Source organism: Scyliorhinus torazame, chromosome 20 (genome assembly GCF_047496885.1).
Source record: "Scyliorhinus torazame isolate Kashiwa2021f chromosome 20, sScyTor2.1, whole genome shotgun sequence".
Classification (NCBI taxonomy): Eukaryota; Metazoa; Chordata; class Chondrichthyes; order Carcharhiniformes; family Scyliorhinidae; genus Scyliorhinus; species Scyliorhinus torazame.
In genome coordinates this window covers 175,307-197,004 of record NC_092726.1, presented here as the reverse complement: position 1 = coordinate 197,004, position 21,698 = coordinate 175,307, and the positions used below count along the sequence as shown (strand labels likewise).

General features: G+C 51.2%; 1 protein-coding gene across 2 annotated transcripts; it reads right to left on the bottom strand.

Annotated features, from left to right (window-relative positions):
• Window positions 1-3: 3 nt before the first annotated feature.
• LOC140396795 (cytochrome c oxidase subunit 5B, mitochondrial-like) lies at window positions 4-21,573 on the bottom strand. 2 transcript variants are annotated; one of them, XM_072485516.1, is made up of 4 exons: window positions 21,382-21,559; window positions 7,701-7,771; window positions 6,789-6,888; window positions 4-237 (listed from the first exon to the last, which is right to left on the bottom strand). In XM_072485516.1, exons 1-4 carry the CDS (start codon window positions 21,509-21,511, stop codon window positions 131-133), a joined length of 408 nt encoding a protein of 135 aa, XP_072341617.1. In that variant the 5' UTR covers window positions 21,512-21,559; the 3' UTR covers window positions 4-130. The 2 variants fall into 2 exon arrangements, with proteins under 2 accessions (XP_072341617.1, XP_072341618.1); XM_072485517.1 differs by lacking the exon at window positions 6,789-6,888 and having other exon boundaries at window positions 21,382-21,573.
• Window positions 21,574-21,698: the final 125 nt, after the last annotated feature.

The window sequence follows — 21,698 nt, the reverse complement described above, 5'->3', positions numbered from 1 at the left end:
CTGTAGATGTAAACATTCATTTTTAATATTTTTTACTTCTTAAGAATACAGTGGCAAACAGCCTGTGGAGTGTTACATGTTGGGTCCCGAACCACTAAGATCCATTGAATGCAAATGAATAGTACTGTCTTCAATGATGGTGGGGTACGAGCTGGTAGTGAGCCCCGCACGAGGGACAGCGCTGTGCATCTCCATCATGAAGCCAGAACCAAATGACTGCAGTATTGTCTTCTTCACCTACAAAGCAAAGTTCCCTGTTAATACAGAGTTCTTTTGTCAGCAGATCAAGGTTACTTACAGCAAACTATTGCTCCTCCTGCCACAGGAGGATTGTGATTGGTCAGATTTTCTTCCCATAAAACAGAGTAACATGCAGATAAATGGTTTTTCTCCCTTGCATTTAGTTTTAAATCAACATTTGTACACAACTGACAGAGGCAGGTGAAAACAGACATTAAATTGAAGAAAATACAGCAGTGAATATCGTACTTTAAAAAAAATGTTTTTTCAAAGTTTTTCCAACAAAAATTCTCAACCAACTATGTAAACAGTCCAACTAGGGAAGGGGCGGTACTGGACCTGGTATTGGGGAATGAGCCTGGCCAAGTGGTAGATGTTTCAGTAGGGGAGCATTTCGGTAACCATGACCACAATTCAGTAAGTTTTAAAGTACTGGTGGACAAGGATAAGAGTGGTCCGAGGATGAATGTGCTAAATTGGGGGAAGGCTAATTATAACAATATTAGGCGGGAACTGAAGAACATAGATTGGGGGCGGATGTTTGAGGGCAAATCAACATCTGACATGTGGGAGGCTTTCAAGTGTCAGTTGAAAGGAATACAGGACAGGCATGTTCCTGTGAGGAAGAAAGATAAATACGGCAATTTTCAGGAACCTTGGATGACGAGTGATATTGTAGGCCTTGTCAAAAAGAAAAAGGAGGCATTTGTCAGGGCTAAAAGGTTGGGAACAGACGAAGCCTGTGTGGCATACAAGGAAAGTAGGAAGGAACTTAAGCAAGGAGTCAGGAGGGCTAGAAGGGGTCATGAAAAGTCATTGGCAAATAAGGTTAAGGAAAATCCCAAGGCTTTTTACACGTACATAAAAAGCAAGAGGGTAGCCAGGGAAAGGGTTGGCCCACTGAAGGATAGGCAAGGGAATCTATGTGTGGAGCCAGAGGAAATGGGCGAGGTACGAAATGAATACTTTGCATCAGTATTCACCAAAGAGATGGAATTGGTATATGTTGAGTCTGGAGAAGGGGGTGTAGATAGCCTGGGTCACATTGAGATCCAAAAAGACGAGGTGTTGGGTGTCTTAAAAAATATTAAGGTAGATAAGTCCCCAGGGCCTGATGGGATCTACCCCAGAATACTGAAGGAGGCTGGAGAGGAAATTGCTGAGGCCTTGACAGAAATCTTTGGATCCTCGCTGTCTTCAGGGGATGTCCCGGAGGACTGGAGAATAGCCAATGTTGTTCCTCTGTTTAAGAAGGGTAGCAAGGATAATCCCAGGAACTACAGGCCGGTGAGCCTTACTTCAGTGGTAGGGAAATTACTGGAGAGAATTCTTCGAGACAGGATCTACTCCCATTTGGAAGCAAATGGACGTATTAGAGAGAGGCAGCACGGTTTTGTGAAGGGGAGGTCGTGTCTCACTAACTTGATAGAGTTTTGCGAGGAGGTCACTAAGATGATTGATGCAGGTAGGGCAGTAGATGTTGTCTATATGGACTTCAGTAAGGCCTTTGACAAGGTCCCTCATGGTAGACTAGTACAAAAGGTGAAGTCACACGGGATCAGGGGTGAGCTGGCAAGGTGGATACAGAACTGGCTAGGCCATAGAAGGCAGAGAGTAGCAATGGAGGGATGCTTTTCTAATTGGAGGGCTGTGACCAGTGGTGTTCCACAGGGATCAGTGCTGGGACCTTTGCTCTTTGTAGTATATATAAATGATTTGGAGGAAAATGTAACTGGTCTGATTAGTAAGTTTGCAGACGACAAAGGTTGGTGGAATTGCGGATAGCGATGAGGACTGTCTGAGGATACAGCAGGATTTAGATTGTCTGGAGACTTGGGCGGAGAGATGGCAGATGGAGTTTAATCCGGACAAATGAGGTAATGCATTTTGGAAGGTCTAATGCAGGTAGGGAATATACAGTGAATGGTAGAACCCTCAAGAATATTGAAAGTCAAAGAGATCTAGGAGTACAGGTCCACAGGTCATTGAAAGGGGCAACACAGGTGGAGAAGGTAGTCAAGAAGGCATACGGCATGCTTGCCTTCATTGGCCGGGGCATTGAGTATAAGAATTGGCAAGTCATGTTGCAGCTGGATAGAACCTTAGTTAGGCCACACTTGGAGTATAGTGTTCAATTCTGGTCGCCACACTACCAGAAGGATGTGGAGGCTTTAGAGAGGGTGCAGAAGAGATTTACCAGAATGTTGCCTGGTATGGAGGGCATAAGCTATGAGGAGCGATTGAATAAACTCGGTTTGTTCTCACTGGAACGAAGGAGGTTGAGGGGCGACCTGATAGAGGTATACAAAATTATGAAGGGCATAGACAGAGTGGATAGTCAGGCTTTTCCCCAGGGTAGAGGGGTCAATTACTAGGGGGCATAGGTTTAAGGTGAGAGGGGCAAGGTTTAGAGTAGATGTACGAGGCAAGTTTTTTTACGCAGAGGGTAGTGGGTACCTGGAACTCGCTATCGGAGGAGGTAGTGGAAGCAGGGACGATAGGGACATTCAAGGGGCATCTTGACAAATATATGAATAGGATGGGAATAGAAGGATACAGACCCAGGAAGTGTAGAATTTTGTAGTTTAGTCGGGCAGTATAGTCGGCACGGGCTTGGAGGGCCGAAGGGCCTGTTCCTGTGCTGTACATTTCTTTGTTCTTTAAGTGCCTCTAGGAAAACCCCCTTCCCCACCCACCCACATACCCCTCTCCCTCCCTGGGTTGCTGCTGCTGCTGCCCGACCTCATTCTAACCGTCTGAGAGATAGTCTAGGAACGGTTGCCACTGCCTGAGGAACCCCTGCACAGACCTTCTCAAGGCAAACTTTATCCTCTCCAGCTTGATGAACCCTGCCATGTCATTCATCCAGGCTTCCACACGGGGGGGGCTTCGAGTCTTTCCATAACAGCAAGATCGAGGGACACAAAGGCCAGAATACCGGCCTCCTGCACTCCCGGCTCGTCCGCCAACCCCAAACTTGGCTTGACCTGGACTTACCACCTTGGACATAGTCCTCGTGAAACCCATCCAGTGCCTGGCACAACCAGAACATGTGGGTGTGATTCGCTGGGCTTCCCGAGCACCTCCCATATCTGTCCTCCACCCCAAAGAACCTACTCAGCCTCACCCCTGTCATGTGCTGTGAATAACCTTAAACTATCAGGCTAAGCTTGGCACACAAGGAAGAGGAACTAACACTACTCAGGGCATCAGCCCACACACCCTCTTCAATCGCCTCCTCTTCTTGTATCTCCTGGTATATCGCCAAAACCTTGCCTTCTCTGACCCATACACCCAAAATCACTGTCCTGAATCCCATGCCAGGAGCAGCAGGAATTCCCTTACCTGCCGCCTCACAAACGCCCTCACTTGCATGTACCCGAACGCATTTCACGAGGGTAACCCAAACTTCTCCTCTAGCGCCCCTAGGCTTGCAAACATCCCATCTATAAACAGGTCCCCAATCCTTCTGATCTCTGCCCAATGCCAGCTCTGAAACCCCCCCCGTCCATCCTTCCTGGGACAAACTGATGGTTATCTCTGATCAGGGACCACACTGAGGCTCCCATCTCACCCATAGTCTCCACTGCCCCCAGATCTTTAGCGTTGCTGCCACCACCGGACTCATGGTGTACCTTGTCAGAGAGCAGCAGTGCCATCACCAGCGCCCTCAGGCTCGTTCCTTTGCAGAACACCATCTCCAACCTCTTCCATGCCACCCCCTCGATTACCCACTTACGGATCATCACCATGTTGGCTGCCCAATAGTAGCCACCCAGATTTGGCAACGCCAGCCCTCTGTCCCTACTACACTCCAGAAACCCCCTCCTTACCCTCAGAGTCTTGTTTGCCCACACAAAACCCATGCTCCTACCCACCTGCTTAAAAAAGGCCTTGGTAATCATAATAGGAAGGCACTGGAACACAAAGAAACCTCAGGAGGACCATCATTTTAATCGACTGTACCCTGCCCACTAGCGAGAGTGGCAACACATCCCATCATTTGAAGTCGTCCTCCATCTGCTCCACCAGCCACGTCAAATTAAGTTTGTGCAGGGCCCCCCAACTCCTAGCTACTTGGATCCCCAAGTACCGAAAGCTCCTTTCCGCCACCCTCAACGGTAGGTAGTCTATCCCTCTTCCCTGGTCCCCTGGATGAACCACGAAGAGCTCACTTTTCCCTACATAGAGCTTATAGCCCGAGAAGTCCCCAAACTGCCTTAGGATCTTCATGACCTCCACCATCCCCTCCACTGGATCTGCCACATACAGCAACAGGTCGTCCACTTACAGCGACACCCAATGCTCCTCTCCCCCTCGGACCACCCCCCTCCATTTCCTGGACTCCCTTAATGCCATGGCCAAAGGCTCAATTGCTAATGCAAACAACGGGGCACCCCTGCCTTGTCCCTCGATACAGCCGAAAATACTCTGACCTCCACCGATTCGTAACCACACTCGCCACCGGGGCTCTATATAGGAGCGTAACCCAACTGAAAAACCCCTCCCCAAACCTCCGCAACACTTCCCAGAGATACTCCCAGTCCAGTCGGTCAAAAGCCTTCTCCGCGTCCATAGCTGCCACCATCTCCGCCTCTCCCTCCACCGATGGCATCAGAATCATGTTTAGGAGCCTCCGCACATTGGTGTTTAGATGCCTGCCCGTTACAAATCCCATCTGGTCCTCGTGAATCCCCCCCCCCCCCCAGGACAGTCTCAATCCTTGTAGCCAGCACTTTTGCCAGCAACTTAGCATCCACATTAAGGAGCGAAATTGGCATATACGACCCACATTGCAGTGGGTCCTTGTCCTGCTTCAGGATCAGAGAGATCAGCACCCCAGACATTGTCGGGGGCTGGGCCCCCCTCCGTTGCCTCATTGAAAGTCCTCACCAGCAACGGGGCTAACAGGTCCGCATACTTCCTGTAAAACTCAACCGGGAACCCATCCGGCCCCAGGGCCTTCCCCGCCTGCATGCTCCTGTCCTTTAATCAGCTCCTCCAACCCAATTGGCACCCCCAAACCAGCCACCTCCTGCTCCTCCACCCTCAGGAACCTCAGTTGATCCAGAAATAGTTGCATCTCCTCTTACCCCGCTGGGGGCTGAGATCTGTACAGCTCCTCATAAAAGGCCTTAAATGCCTCATTTACTTTCACCGCACTCCACACCGTAGTTCCCCGGCCATCCTTGACTCCACCTATCTCCCTCGCTGCCATCCTCTTACAGAGCTGTACTCCCCATACTCATGCGTCGCCCCCTGTGCTTTCCTCCACTGTGCCTCTGCCTTCCCTGTAGTCAACAGGTCGAATTCAATCTGAAGACTTCGCTGCTCCCCAAGTAGTCCCTCCTCAGGGGCCTCTGCATATCTCCTGTCCACCCTTAGGATCTCCCCCATTAACCTCTCCTTTCCCTGCCCTCTCTCTTCACCCTATGAGCCCTGATGGAGATTAACTCTCCCCTGACCACTGCCTTCAGCACCTCCCATACTACAGCACCCCCACCTGCACCTCCCCGTTGTCGTTGGCCTCCAAATACCTTTCAATGCACCCGTACCCTCCCGCACACCTCCTCATCCGCCAGTAATCCCACATCCAGACACCACAGCGGGCGTTGGTCCCTCTCCTCTCCCAACTCCACCCAGTGCAGGGCGTGGTTGGAGATGGCTATGGCCGAGTACGCCGTCCCCTCCACTTTCGGGATCAGCGTCCTGCTCAAAACAAAAAAAATCTATCAGGGAGTAGGCTTTGTGTACGTGGGGGAAAAAAAAAAAAAAAAGAAAATCCCCTGGCCAGGGGCCTAGCAAATCTCCACGGATCTACTCCCCCATCTGGTCCATAAACCCCCTAAGCACCTTGGCCACAGCCAGCCTCTTCCCTATCCTAGATCTGGAACGAGCTAATGCTGGGTCCAACACAGTGTTGAAATCCCGCCCCCCCCCCCCCATTATCAAGCTTCCTACTTCCAGGTCTGGAATGCGCCCCAACATACGCTTCGTAAGTCCAGCATCATCCCAGTTCGAGGCATATACAATTACCAATACCACCCACGTCCCCTGCAACCTACCGCTCACCATCACATATCGACCTCCATTGTCCACCTCAATATTCTTGGCCTCAAATGACACCCGCTTCCCCACCAGTATTGCCACCCCTGTTCTTCGCATACAACCCCGAATGGAATACCTGTCCTACCCATCCCTTTCTTAACCTGACCTGGTCTGCCACCTTCAAATGTGTCTCCTGAAGCATGACCACGTCTGCCTTCAGTCCCTTTAGGGACCCCCACCCCGACCACCTCTTCGGTTTCCAGTTCTCCCTCGGCCAATGCAGCAGCAACCCTATCTCACCCCCCCTCCCGGCTAGATCCATATCTAGCTCTTTTGCTCCCCTCATAACACTCCCGCAAGTCAGCTGACCCCAGCCTCCCCCGCCATCCCATTGATCCCCCCTCCCGTGTGGGAATCGCCCCTCCTCCTCCCCAGCCATCAGTGCACGCTCCTCTACTACCCCCCCCCCCCCCCCCCCAAAGTGTGAATATTGTACTTACAAATGCAGCCTACAAGCCTCTTGTTGGTGACAGACGGTACAATGTGAGGATCGTCTTTGGTCCCAGCATATTCCTTCGGCTTCATTATATTGAAAGGATCCTACAGGAAACAACATCAGGTCCAATTGAATGAAGGAGCACCCTCTGCCACTTACTGCCCTATGGAATAGGACAGCAAGGTAGTGAGAAACCTTTATGCAGCCTCAGGCTGTCAACAGAGCAGCCTCATTCTCAGTCATGCACAAGCTGGCAGAGGAGGAACAGCAACGTAGTCATGCCCCTAAAGGTCTAACCACAATCAAACAACCGATCTTCATTGCGCTAAGGCCTAGGAACCTGCTAAAAAGATGGGCGGCACAGTGGCAAGCACTGCTGCTTCACAGCACAGGCTCCGGGTTTGTTTCTGACCTCAGGTGACAGTATGGAGTTTACACAATCTTCTGTTGCCTGTGGCTTTCCTCCCACAGTCCAAAGATGTGCAGGTGAGGTGGATTGGCCACGCTAAATTGCCCCTTAAATGTTCAAAGGTGAGGTGGGGACACAGGGATAAAACGAGGGAATTGGGCCTATGTCGGGTTGGTGCAGATTTGATGGGCCGAATGGACTCCTCCACTGTTGGGACTCTAAGGAGGACTTGGCCACAGGAAACAGCCCTGATATCAGATGGCTCTCACTCAGTTTGGATTAGGGTGGGTAAGTATGAGATGATAGTAGGTACTCATGTTCAATCTGTGAAACGGACTCACCCAGCACAAACTTAATTAGAGGGGGAAATCAAAGGGCAGAGCACAGACAGCTCCATCTTCAGTAAGACACATTCAATCAGCCCTGAAACACCCCCTCTCCTGAAGCCCCCTGACCGTTAAAGATTACCAGTCTCTTCACTGGAAACTGGTAAAGTTTTTGATGTACCTTCCCAGTTTTCATAGCCTGCATGATCATCTTTTCCATCCCAGTTGCTTGCTCTTCATCAGTCGGAATACCTGCCATTGAAAGGGGAAAAGCATATTGATTAGACATGCAGGCAAGGTGAACAAATGGGGTTTCTGTTAGTCTTTGGCTGCCCACACTGCAACATTCAGTTCTTGTTTGCCCACATTCATTTTCAATATATTTCTCACCCAACTGTTGAAGCAAGTTAAGAGAGCAGGGTCTCAAATTTTCCTCACCATCTGCCAGCTTCATGGAAGTGACAGGTGGTGTGTTTAACTTCTGGGCACAAGGGAGCTTTCTTCACTTGGGAGTTTTTGATGGGTACAGCATGGAGAGAGCTTTACCCTTGACTTTGTAATCTGTGTGGTACACACACTGCGAGTGTTTGCTGGGGACAGGTGGAGGAAGAAAGTTACTCCTTTAGATTGCTGGAACTGATTTTATTTGCATGACGCAATGATGCCGAAGAAAATGGTCAGGCCAGGACAAAGGATGAATGAATGCAACAACTGACAATGCAGTTCCGTTCTATGCATTCAGGGAATCAGAGAAATAGCATTAAATGGAATTGTCTGAGCGAATCACTGCCAATTTCCCATTCCTTTTATTCCTCTGGAGAGAAGTTTTGGTCTGTGTTCCTCTGTCCTGGATCTTGGGAACATTCCTCAGAGCCAAAAGGCTCCATTTTGATGCTGTCTGCACAAATCAAAAAGGAGTCTGGGGAACACAAGCCAAGTTCAATCAGATGTGGCCCAATTTCTCCTCCACCTGATCCCCACTTTGCCTCACAATCAGGCAGAAACCACATCAGCTGGAGAACCAAACACACCACACGGTTCTCCAACACAACCGCATGCTGCGATCGGCCCATTCATGTTAGAAAATGAGGAAAACAAGTTATCGATACAGTCTGTAGCCAGCAGTGCTGTTAATGAAGCAAAGATCAGCTGCCCAGTCCATGCCCTTGATTCCACTAACCTCACCCAAACAGCTCCAGAAAAGGTCCGTTCTTGCAATGTCTGATTAGACATTGAAAGATCGGGAGGAGGTCGGCTGGATTTCTGGTGGTGGCCATGGAGTGAGCGGTTTCACATTTGGTCGCTCCCACTCAAGGCGGTGTTTTCTGGTCTTTTCCCTGACCGAAGGGCAAAGTATGTGATGTCAAGAGTGCGTGTGGAAGGTTTTACTCTGGTGTGGCTGGTGGATGGATCCACAAAGTAGGAACGGGGCAAGAGGAGTTATTGTGGTACACCACAGGATAAGATGGCAGAGGGCACGTGGCAAACAGAACAGCTCCTAGAGTTCCTAAATGCAAAGTTCTGTTAGCAGAGGGAGGCGGCCCTGGAAGACCTGGCCAAGATGGTGGGACTGATTAAGTCAGGGATCAGGAGGAGTGGGGGAGCACGAGGAACAGTTGGCCGCATTGGTGGTCGAGGTGGGGGTGATGCGGGAGACCCAAAAGAGTATGAGGTAGAAGGTGGTGCTTCTGGAGAATCACTCCAGAAGACAAAACCGGAGGATCGTGAGGATGCCTGAAGGTACGGAGGCCAGCACGTACGTGGCCAAAATGCTGGAGAAGCCAATGGGGGAAGGGCACCTACGACCGGCCCCTGGGGGTCGACTGAGCACAGAGGGAACTCGTGAGGTTACACCGTTTTCTAGATAAGGAGAAGACCTTCCGATGGGCGAGGCAAACTAGGAAGTGCACCTGGGAAAGGAATGATCTGCAGGTATACTAGGACCTGACCTGGTGAAGCGGGCGGCCAGATTTAACAGGGTTAAGGCTGCTCCCTTTAAAAAGGGGGTGGTGGAGTTCAGAGTGCTGTACCCAGCATGCCTCTGGGTGACTCTCCAGAAGAGAGTATTTTGGCACGCCTGGTGGGGCAATGGAGCTAATGAGGGAGGAGATTGGCTGAACTGGTGCAGTTTATACCAGGCTCCCAAAATATTGTCACTAAACACAATGATAGCAGAAACAAACCATATAGGCACCGTGTCCAGCATTTAAAATTTCCATTGAAAAGGCAGCATGGTGGGACTTCCGGTTGCGGCGATGCGGAGCTAAGCCGCACATTTCGGCAGCTCCCGTTATCACGGACTTTTACGGAAATTTTTTGATTTAATCCCGTGTGGGAAGGTGAAGTAAGGTCCCCCCTTAGGTTGTATGGCGGAAATTAGCGGTGGCGCAGTGGCGAAAAAAACAGAATGGCGGAGGGCGGAGATCGAGCAGCATGGGGGCCGGACCAGCAGGAGTTCCTTAAGCGCTGTGTGGAGGAGCTTAAAAAGGAGGTGCTGGCGCCGATCGAGGGGCTGAAGGAGACCCGGAAGGCGGAGCTTCGTGAGGTGAGGGATAATACGAATGAGAACGAGGACGAGATCCTGGGCCTGGCGGTAAAAATGGAGGCGCACAGGGCAGTGCACAAGCGGTGGGCCGAAAAACTAGAGGTCCTGGAGAACAGGTCGAGGAGGAAGAATCCCCGGATCCTGGGTCTCCCCGAAGGAGTGGAGGGAGCTGATGCCGGGACGCACGCGAGTGCGATGCTCCAGTCGCTGATGGGTGCGGAGGCCTCTGAGCCCCCTGGTGCTGGAAGGGGCTCACCGGGTCCTGGCGAGGAGACCCAAGGCTGATGAGCCGCCAAGGGCAATAGTGGCAAGGTTCCATCGCTTCGCAGACAAAGAAAGTGTTCTGAGATGGGCCAAGAAGGTGCGGAGCAATAGATGGGAGAATGTGGTGATCAGAGTCTACCAGGATTGGAGCACGTAGGTGGCAAGGGAGAGAGCTGGCTTCAACCGGGCCAAGGCAGTGCTGCACAAAAAAAAAGTCAGGTTCAGCATGCTGCAGCCTGCATGACTGTGGGTCACTTATCAGGAGCGACACTTTTATATAGTATATATAAATCATAGAATTTACAGTGCAGAAGGAGGCCATTCGGCCCATCAAGTCTGCACCGGCTCTTGGAAAGAGCACCCTACCCAAACCCACACCTTCACCCTACCCCCATAACCCAGTAACCCCATCCAACACTAAGGGCAATTTTGGACACTAAGGGCAATTTAGCATGGTCAATCCACCTAACCTGCACATCTTTGGACCGTGGGAGGAAACCGGAGCACCCGGAGAAAACCCACGCACACACGTGGATGTGCAGACTCCGCACAGACAGTGACCCAAGCCAGAATTGAACCTGGGACCCTAGAGCTGTAAAGCAATTGTGCTATCCACAATGCTACCGTGTTGCCCCAATGATTGAGGAAAATGTAACTGGTCTGATTAGTAAGTTTGCAGACGACACAAAGGTTGGTGGAATTGCAGATAGCGATGAGGACTGTCAGAGGATACAGCAGGATTTAGATTGTGTGGAAACTTGGGCTGAGAGATGGCAGATGGAGTTTAATCCGGACAAATGTGAGGTAATGCATTTTGGAAGGTCTAATGCAGGTAGGGAATATACAGTGAATGGTAGAACCCTTAAGAGTATTGAAAGTCAAAGAGATCTAGGAGTACAGGTCCACAGGTCATTGAAAGGGGCAACACAGGTGGAGAAGGTAGTCAAGAAGGCATACGGCATGCTTGCCTTCATTGGCTGGGGCATTGAGTATAAGAATTGGCAAGTCATGTTGCAGCCGTATAGAACCTTAGTTAGGCCACACTTGGAGTATAGTGTTCAATTCTGGTCGCCACACTACCAGAAGGATGTGGAGGCTTTAGAGGGTGCAGAAGAGATTTACCAGAATGTTGCCTGGTATGGAGGGCATTAGCTATGAGGAGCGATTGAATAAACTCGGTTTGTTCTCACTGGAACGAAGGAGGTTGAGGGGAGACCTGATAGAGGTCTACAAAATTATGAGGGGCATAGACAGAGTGGATAGTCAGAGGCTTTTCCCCAGGGTAGAGGGGTCAATTACTAGGGGGGCATAGGTTTAAGGTGAGAGGGGCAAGGTTTAGAGTAGATGTACGAGGCAAGTTTTTTTTTATAATTTATTTTTTTTATTTTACAGAGGGTAGTGGGTGCCTGGAACTCGCTACCAGAGGTGGTGGTGGAAGCAGGGACGATAGTGACATTTAAGGGGCATCTTGACAAATACATGAACAGGATGGGAATAGAGGGATACTCTATGCACTGAGTGCTGAATTTGGTGCTTTGAGTGCTATAGTAAGAGTTTGTTTCCGACATTTCCACAAAGAGTGCGAAGAGAGCCAGGAGTTTACAGAAAGTGTAGCTGACTGGGAGCAGAGTCGGAGGGCGGAGATCTAGTTAGTCCACACGGCAGCTATATTCTGTAAGGTAAGAGGGGATGGAGGCTAGGCCAGTTGCATGCTCCTCCTGTAGGATGTGGGTGGTGAGGGATACCACGTGTCCCCGCTGACTATACCTGCGGGAAGTGCACCCAACTTCAGCTCCTCAAAGACAGTGTTAGGGAACTGGTGCTGAAGCTGGATGAACTTCGGATCATCCGGGAGGCAGAGGGGGTGATTGAGAAGAGTTACAGGGAGGTAACCACACCCAAGGTACAGGACAAGAATAGCTGGGTTACAGTCAGGGGGAAAAAACCAACAGGCAGACAGTGCAGGGATCCCTTGTGGCCGTTCCCCTTCAAAACAAGTATACCGTTTTGGATGCTGTTGGGGGGGGGGGGGAAAGAGATGACCTACCGGGGAAGGCCCTAGCGGCCAGGTCTCTGGGGCTCAGAAGAGAAGGGGGGGGAGAATAGAAAAGCAATAGTTGTAGGAGATTCAATGGTTAGGGGAATAGATAGGAGATTCTGTGGTCGCGAGCGAGACTCCCGGAAGGTATGTTGCCTCCCGGGTGCCAGGGATGTCTCGGATCGTGTCTTCAGGATCCTTAAGGGGGAGGGGGAGCAGCCAGAAGTCGTGGTGCACATTGGTACCAACGACACAGGTAGGAAAAGGGGTGTGGAGGTAATAAACAAGTTTAGGGAGTTAGGCTGGAAGTTAAAAGCCAGGACAGACAGATGTCATCTCTGGTTTGTTGCCGGTGCCACGTGATAGCGAGGCTAGGAATAGGGAGAGAGTGCAGCTGAACAAGTGGCTGCAGGAATGGTGTAGGAGGGAGGGCTTCAGGTATTTGGATAATTGGAGCACATTCTGGGGAAGGTGGGACCTGTACAAGCAGGATGGGTTGCATCTGAACCAGAGGGGCACCAATATCCTGGGAGGGAGGTTTTCTAGTACTCTTTGGGAGGGTTTAAACTAATTTGGCAGGGGAATGGGAACCAGATTTGTAGTCCAGCAACTAAGGTAGCCGATATTCAGGACGCCAAAGCGTGTAATGAGGCAGTGGGGAAGGGAACACTGACAAAGGAGAGTACTTGCAGGCACGGAGATGGGTTGAAGTGTGTATACTTCAACGCAAGAAGCATCAGGAATAAGGTGGGTGAACTTAAGGCATGGATCGGTACTTGGGACTACGATATGGTGGCCATCACGGAAACTTGGATAGAAGAGGGGCAGAAATGGTTGTTGGAGGTCCCTGGTTATAGATGTTTCAATAAGATTAGGGAAGGTGGTAAAAGAGGTAGGGGGGTGGCATTATTAATTAGAGATAGTATAACAGCTGCAGAAAAGCAGTTTGAGGAGTATCACCCTATTGAGGCAGTATGGGTTGAAGTCAGAAATAGGAAAGGAGCAGTCACCTTGTTAGGAGTTTTCTATAGGCCCCCCAATAGTAGCAGAGATGTGGAGGAACAGATTGGGAAACAGGTTTTGGAAAGGTGCAGAAGTCATAGGGTAGTACTCATGGGTGACTTTAACTTCCCAAATATGGAGTGGAAACTCTTTAGATCAAATAGTTTGGATGGGGTGGAGTTTGTGCAGTGTCTAGGAAGCTTTTCTAACACAGTATGTAGATTGTCCGACCAGAGGAGGGGCAATATTGGATTTAGTACTTGGTAATGAACCAGGGCAAGTGATAGATTTGTTAGTGGGGGAGCATTTTGGAGATAGTGACCACAATTCTGTGACTTTCACTTTAGTAATGGAAAGGGATAGGTACGTGCAACAGGGCAAGGTTTACAATTGGGGGAAGGGTAAATACAATGTTGTCAGACAAGAATTGAAGTGCATAAGTTGGGAACATAGGCTGTCAGGGAAGGACACGAGTGAAATGTGGAACTTGTTCAAGGAACAGGTGCTTCGTGTCCTTGATATGTATGTCCCTGTCAGGCAGGGAAGAGATGGTCGAGTGAGGGAACCATGGTTGACAAGAGAGGTTGAATGTCTTGTTAAGAGGAAAAAGGTGACTTATGTAAGGCTGAGGAAACAAGGTTCAGACAGGGCATTGGAGGGATACAAGATAGCCAGGAGGGAACTGAAGAAAGGGATTAGGAGAGCTAAGAGAGGGCATGAACAATCTTTGGCAGGTAGGATCAAGGAAAACCCCAAGGCCATTTACATGTGAGAAATATGAGAATGACTAGAGCGAGGGTAGGTCCGATCAAGGACAGTAGCGGGAGATTGTGTATAGAGTCTGAAGAGATAGGAGAGGTCTTTAACGAGTACTTTTCTTCTGTATTTACAAATGAGGGGCGATATTGTTGGAGAGGACAGGGAGAAACAGACTGGTAAGCTCGATGAAATACTTGTTAGGAAGGAAGATGTGTTGGGCATTTTGAAAAACTTGAGGATAGACAAGTCCCCCGGGCCTGATGGGATATATCCAAGGATTCTATGGGAAGCAAGAGATGAAATTGCAGAGCCGTTGGCAATGATCTTTTCGTCCTCACTGTCAACAGGGGTGGTACCAGGGGATTGGAGTGGCGAATGTCATGCCCCTGTTCAAAAAAGGGACTAGGGATAACCCTGGGAATTACAGGCCAGTTAGTCTTACTTCAGTGGTAGGCAAAGTAATGGAAAGGGTACTGAAGGATAGGATTTCTGAGCATCTGGAAAGACACTGCTTGATTAGGGATAGTCAGCACGGATTTGAGGGGTAGGTCTTGCCTTACAAGTCTTATTGAATTCTTTGAGGAGGTGACCAAGCATGTGGATGAAGGTAAAGCAGTGGATGTAGTGTACATGGATTTTAGTAAGGCATTTGATAAGGTTCCCCATGGTAGGCTTATGCAGAAAGTAAGGAGGCATGGGATAGTGGGAAATTTGGCCAGTTGGATAACAAACTGGCTAACCGATAGAAGTCAGAGTGGTGGTGGATGGCAAATATTCAGCCTGGATCCCAGTTACCAGTGGCGTACCGCAGGGATCAGTTCTGGGTCCTCTGCTGTTTGTGATTTTCATTAATGACTTGGATGAGGGAGTTGAAGGGTGGGTCAGTAAATTTGCAGACGATACAAAGATTGGTGGAGATGTGGATAGTAAGGAGGGCTGTTGTCAGCTGCAAAGATACATATATCGGATGCAGAGCTGGGCTGAGAAGTGGCAGATGGAGTTTAACCCTGAAAAGTGTGAGGTTGTCCATTTTGGAAGGACAAATATGAATGCGGAATACAGGGTTAACGGTAGAGTTCTTGGAATGTGGAGGAGCAGAGAGATCTTGGGGTCTATGTTCATTCATCTTTGAAAGTTGCCACTCAAGTGGATAGAGCTGTGAAGAAGGCCTATGGTGTGCTCGCGTTCATTAACAGAGGGATTGAATTTAAGAGCTGTGAGGTGATGATGCAGCTGTACAAAACTTTGGTAAGGCCACATTTGGAGTATTGTGTACAGTTCTGGTCGCCTCATTTTAGGAAGGATGTGGAAGCTTTGGAAAAGGTGCAAAGAAGATTTACCAGGATGTTGCCTGGAATGGAGTGTAGGTCTTACGAGGAAAGGTTGAGGGTGCTAGGCCTTTTCTCATTAGAACGGAGAAGGATGAGGGGCGGCTTGATAGAGGTTTATAAGATGATCAGGGGAATAGATAGAGTAGACAGTCAGACTTTTTCCCCGGGTGGAACAAACCATTACAAGGGGACATAAATTTAAGGTGAAAGGTGGAAGATATAAGAGGGATATCAGAGGTAGGTTCTTTACCCAGAGAGTAGTAGGGGCATGGAATGCAGTGCCTGTGGAAGTAGTTGAGTCGGAAACATTAGGGACCTTCAAGCAGCTATTGGATAGGTACATGGATTACGGTAAAATGATATAGTGTAGATTTATTTGTTCTTAAGGGCAGCACGGTAGCATTGTGGATAGCACAATTGCTTCACAGCTCCAGGGTCCCAGGTTCGATTCCGGCTTGGGTCATTGTCTGTGCTGAGTCTGCACGTCCTCCCCGTGTCTGCGTGGGTTTCCTCCGGGTGCTCCGGTTTCCTCCCACAGTCCAAAGATGTGCAGGTTAGGTGAATTGGCCAATGATAAATTGCCCTTAATGTCCAAAATTGCCCTTGGTGTTGGGTGGAGGTGTTGAGTTTGGGTAGGGTGCTCTTTCCAAAAGCCGGTGCAGACTCAAAGGGCCGAATGGCCTCCTTCTGCACTGTAAATTCAATGATAATCTATGATTAATCTAGGACAATCGTTCAGCACAACATCGTGGGCCGAAGGGCCTGTTCTGTGCTGTATTTTCTATGTTCTATGATACGGACCCAGGAAGTGTAGAAGATTGTAGTTTAGTCGGGCAGCATGGTCGTCACGGGCTTGGAGGGCCGAAGGGCCTGTTCCTTTGCTGTACATTTCTTTGACACCATTATTTTGAAACGCAAGAGGCTTGGACCTTCACCCAATCGGAAAAATTGCCGACTCGAACTGAGGGGCTGTGGGTGAGGGGGGGGATGTTGGCTGTATACGGGGGTCTAAATATGGGTAAAGAACATTTTATGGGTGGGTTGATGGATGGGGATGTGGGTAGAGTTCTGGTTAAAATTATTTTTTTCTGTAGTCGAGATGGCAGGGAATGTGGGTGCCAGTGCTGGAGGGAGGTGAGACTCGGGGATGGGGGAACTGGGACAAAGGCCGCAAAAGGAGCTGCGCCACAGGGGGCGGGGCTAGCTCAGGAAAGCACAGGCTTTTTACCGCGCTAGGGAAGGGGGGGGGGGGGCGAATGGAGTAAGGCAAGGAGGAAGAGACTCCCACACGGGGAAATCAACGGGAAGCTGGGGTCAGCAGAAGTCAGCTGACTGACGGAAGTAATATGGGGGGAGCAAAAGTGCTAGATGTGGATCTAGCGGGCGGGGGGGCACATTAGGGTTGCCGCTGCACTGTCCGAGGGGGAACTGAACATGGAAGAGATGGTCAGTGTTCCCCGTCTGGGGGACTGGAGGGTGCAGGAGGCGTGGGCACAGGACTGGCCTAAGATAGGAGATGGCTAGTTGGTGGGGGGGGGGGGGGGGGGGGGGGGGGGGAAGAGGGGAAGGGGGTTGCCCCCCAATGCAGCTGATCACATGGAATGAGAGAGGCCTAAATGGGCCGGTTAAGAGGGCCCCGAGTGTTCGCACACCTAAAGGGACTGAAAGCAGACGTGGCCATGCTTCAGGAGACACATCTGAAGGTGGCAGATCAGGTCAGGTTAAGGAAGGGATGGGTAGGACAGCTGTTCCATTCTGGGCTGGATGCGCAGAATAGAGGGGTGGCAATATTGGTGGGGAAGCAGGTGTCGTTTGAGGCCAAGAACATAGCAGACAATGGAGGCCGATATGTGATGGTGATCGGTAGGTTGCAGGGGATGGAGGTGGTACTGGTGAATGTATATGCCCCGAACTAGGACAATGCTGGATTCATGAAACAATGTTGGGGCATATCCCAGACTTGGAGGTAGGGAGCTTGATAATGGGTGGGGATTTTAACACTGCTGGACCCAGCATTAGATCGTTCCAGATCTAGGACGGGGAAGAGGCCAGCCAAGGTGCTTAGGGGGTTTATGGACCAGATGGGGGGAGTAGATCCGTGAATTTTGCCAGGCCATTGGCCAGAGAATTTTCTTTTTTCTCCCACGCACATAAGGCCTACTCCCGGATAGATTTTTGTTTTGGGTAGGGCATTGATCCCGAAAGTGGAGGGAACGGAGTATTCGGCCATAGCCATTTCGGACCATGCCCCGCATTGGGTGGAGCTCGAGCTGGGGGAGGAGGGGGACCAACGCCCGTTGTGGCGATTGGATGTGGGACTGCTGGCAGACAAGGAAGTGTGTGGGAGGGTGTGGGGGTGCATCGATAGGTATCTGGAGGCCAATGACAATGGGGAGGTGCAGGTGGCAGTAGTCTGGGAGGCGCTGAAGGCGGTGGTCAGGGGAGAGTTAATTTCCATCAGGGCACATAGGGTGAAGAGAGCAGGGAAAGGGAGAGGTTAGTGGGGGAGATGTTAACGGTGGACAGGAGGTATGTAGAGGCTCCTGATGAGGAACTACTCGGGGAGAGACAAAGTTCGACCTGTTGACCACAGGGCAGGCAGAGGCACAGTGGAGGAAGGCACAGGGGGCGATATATGAATATGGGGAGAAGGCGAGTCGGATGCTGGCACATCAGCTCCGCAAGAGGATGGCAGCAAGGGAAATAGGTGGAATCAAGGATGGCAGGGAAACTAGAGTGCAGAGAAAAGTGAATGAGGCATTCAAGGCCTTTTACAAGGAGCTGTTAGGTCCCAACCCCCAGGTGGAAAAGAGGGGATGCAACGATTCTTGGACCAACTGAGGTTCCCGAGGGTGGTGGAGCAGGAGGTGGCTGGCACCAATTGGGGCAGAGGAGCTGGTTAAAGGACTGGGGAGCATGCACAGGGAAGGCCCCAGGGTCAGATGAGTTCCCGGTGGAGTTTTATAGGAAGTTTGTCGACCAGTTGCTGGCAAGGACCTTCAATGAAGCAAGGGAGGGGGGACCCTGCCCCCGACAATGTCGGAGGCGACGATCTCTTTGATCTTCAAGCAGGATAAGGACCCACTGAAATGTGGGTCATATAGAGCGATCTCACTCCTCAACGTAGATGTCAAGTGCTGGCAAAAATGTTGGCTACGAAGATTGAGGACTGTGTCCCGGGGGTGATTCACGAGAACCAGACTGGATTCGTAAAGGGTAGGCAGCTAAATACCAATGTGCGAAGGCTCCTAAATGTGATAATGATGCCATCGGTGGAGGGAGAGGCGGAGATAGTGGCAGCCATGGACGTGGAGAAGGCCTTTGACAGAGTAGAGTGGGAGTATCTCTGGGAAGTGATGAGGTTTGGGTTCGGGAGAGGGTTTATTAGTTGGGTCAAGCTCCTGTATAGAGCCCCGTTGGAGAGCGTGGTCACGAACCGGCAGAGGTCGGAGTATTTCCGGCTGTATCGAGGGAAGAGTGCCCTCTGCTGTTTGCATTGGCAATTGAACCTTTGGCCATGGCATTAAGGGAGTCGGGGAAATGGAAGGGGGTGGTCCGAGGGGGAGGGGAACATCGGGTGTCGCTGTACGCAGACGACCTGTTGCTGTATGTGGCGGATCCAGTGGAGGGGATGGTTGAGGTCACGCAGATCCTAAGGGAATTTGGAGATTTTTCGGGCTATAAGCTCAACGTGGGAAAGAGTGAGCTCTTTGTGGTGCATCCGGGGGAATCAGGGAAGAGGGATAGACGACCTACCGTTGAGGGCGCAAAGGAGCTTTCGATACTTGGGGATTCAGGTAGCTAGGAGCTGGGGGGGGGGGGGGGGGGGGGGGCACTGCACAAACTTAATTTGACACGGCTGGTGGAACAGATGGGAGTATTTTAAAAGGTGGTACATGTTGCCACTCTCGCTGGCAGGCAGGGTACAGTCGATTAAAATGGTGGTCCTCCCAAGGTTTCTTTTTATGTTCCAGTGCCTTCCAATCGTGATCACCAAGGCCTTTAAGAGGGTAGGCAGGAGCATTATGAGTTTTGTGTGGGCGAGCAAGACCCCGAGGACAAGGAGGGGGTTCCTGGAGCGTAGCAGGGATAGAGGGCCGGCGTTGCCGAATTTGGGCGGCTACTACTGGGCAGCCAACGTGGCGATGATCCGTAAGTGGGTGATGGAGGGAGAGGGGGCGGCGAAAGAGGCGCCCTGCAAAGGAACGTGCCTGGGGGCACTGGTGACTGCACCGCTGCCGCTCTCGCCAAAAAGATAACACCACGAGCCCGGTGGTGGCGGCAACGCTAAAGATCTGGGGGCAGTGGAGACGACAGGGGAGCGTTGGGAGCCTCGGGGTGGTCCCCGATTAGGGATAACCATCGGTTTGTCCCAGGAAGGATGGACGGGGGGGGGTTTCAGAGCTGGCATCGGGCAGGGATTAGAAAAATAGGGGACCTGTTCATCAATGGGACGTTTGCGAGCTTAGGGGCGTTGGAGGAGAAATTTGGACTACCCCCAGGAAATGCCTTCAGGTACATGCAAGTGAGGGCATTTGTGAGGCAGCAGGTGAGGGAATTCCCGCCACTCCCGGCACAGGGGATTCAAGACAGGGTGATTTCGGGCGTATGGGTCGGGGAGGGCAAGATGTCAGCGATATACCAGGAGATGAAAGAGGGGGAGGCTTTGGTAGAGGAGCTGAAAGGTAAATGGGAAGAGGAGCTGGGGGAGGATATTGAGGAGGGGCTGTGGGCTGATGCCCTAAGTAGGGTTAATTCCTCTTCCTCGTGTGCCAGGCTTAGCCTGATACAGTTTAAGGTAGTGCACAGAGCGCATATGACAGGGGCGAGGCAGAGTAGGTTCTTTGGGGTGGAGGACAGATGTGGGAGGTACTCGGGAAGTCCGGCAAACCATGTCCATATGTTTTGGTCATGCCCAGCACTGGAGGGGAGTTGCAGGAATAGTATCTAAGGTGGTGAAAGTCCAGGTCAAGTCAAGCTGGGGCTAGCACTATTTGGAGTAGTGGACGAGCCAGGAGTGCATGAGGCGAAAGAGGCCGGTATTCTGGCCTTTGCGTCTCTAGTAGCCCGGCGAAGGATTAACATCTTGTTAATGTGGAAAGAGGCGAAGCCCCCCCAGCGTGGAGGCCTGGATAAATCATATGGCAGGGTTTATCAAGTTGGAGAGGTTAAAGTTTGCCTTGAGGGGGTCTGTGCAGGGGTTCTACAGGCAGTGGCAACCGTTCCTAGACTATCTCGCGGAGTGTTAGATGAAGGTCGGACAGCAGCAACAGCAACCCGGGGGGGGGGGGGGTATTTGAGCAAGAAAACACATGAATGATCCGGAAAACTGACATGTGCGGGAGGAATCCAATGTACAAAGTTCTGTATCATATTGACTTGCCATGTTCATGTCTTGCTAAGCGAGCTTTCTTTCTTTTCTGTTACGGGGGGGGGGGGGGGGGGGTGTTTGTAAGGTTGAAAATTTGTTGAAAAACTCAACATATTTTTTTTTTTTTTTTTTTAAAAAGGCAGCACGGCGGCGCAGTGGTTAGAACTGCTGCCTCAGCACCAGGGACCCAGGTTCAATTATCTTGGGTTTGTACATTCTCCCCGTGTCTGCGTGGGTTTCCTCAGCCCAAAGATGTGCAGGTTAGGTGGATTGGCCTGAGTGTTGGGTGGGGTTACTGGGACGGGGTGGAGGTGTTGACCTTGGGTAGGGGGCTCTTTCCAAGAGCCGGTGCAGACTCGATGGGCCGAATGGCCTCCTTCTGCACCGTAAATTCTCTGAAATGAACCGTCAATCATGCACTGACCAGTTCCCCCCGGATCCGCTCCCAGCCCCACCCGGGAAGTGAAACTCCGCGTTTCCGGCCTGTGACCGAGTGGCAGCCGCGGCCTCAGATTCGGCACAAGGCCCGTTTCGCGCTCCCACTTTACTAACCGCCAGTCGCCAGCGCCCTGCAAGAGACGCGGCCTATCTGTGAAACTGGACCCCGACTTCGAGTAGCCGCCAAACCGCAGCCGGTTCGCACAACGCGGCCGCCGGCCACCATCGCTGCTCGCGCCGCCATCTTGAGCTCTCCAATCAGGCTCCGCCCTCACCACCCGTCATGCCGGAGGCCAACTCCATGCGTCACGCCAGAAGCCCCGCCTCTTCCAACGCGTCACCTACCCCAGCCCCGCCCCCATCCTGCGTCACGCCCGTGGCCCAGCCTCCTCCACCGCGTCACCTGCTCCAGCCCCGCCCCCATCCTGCGT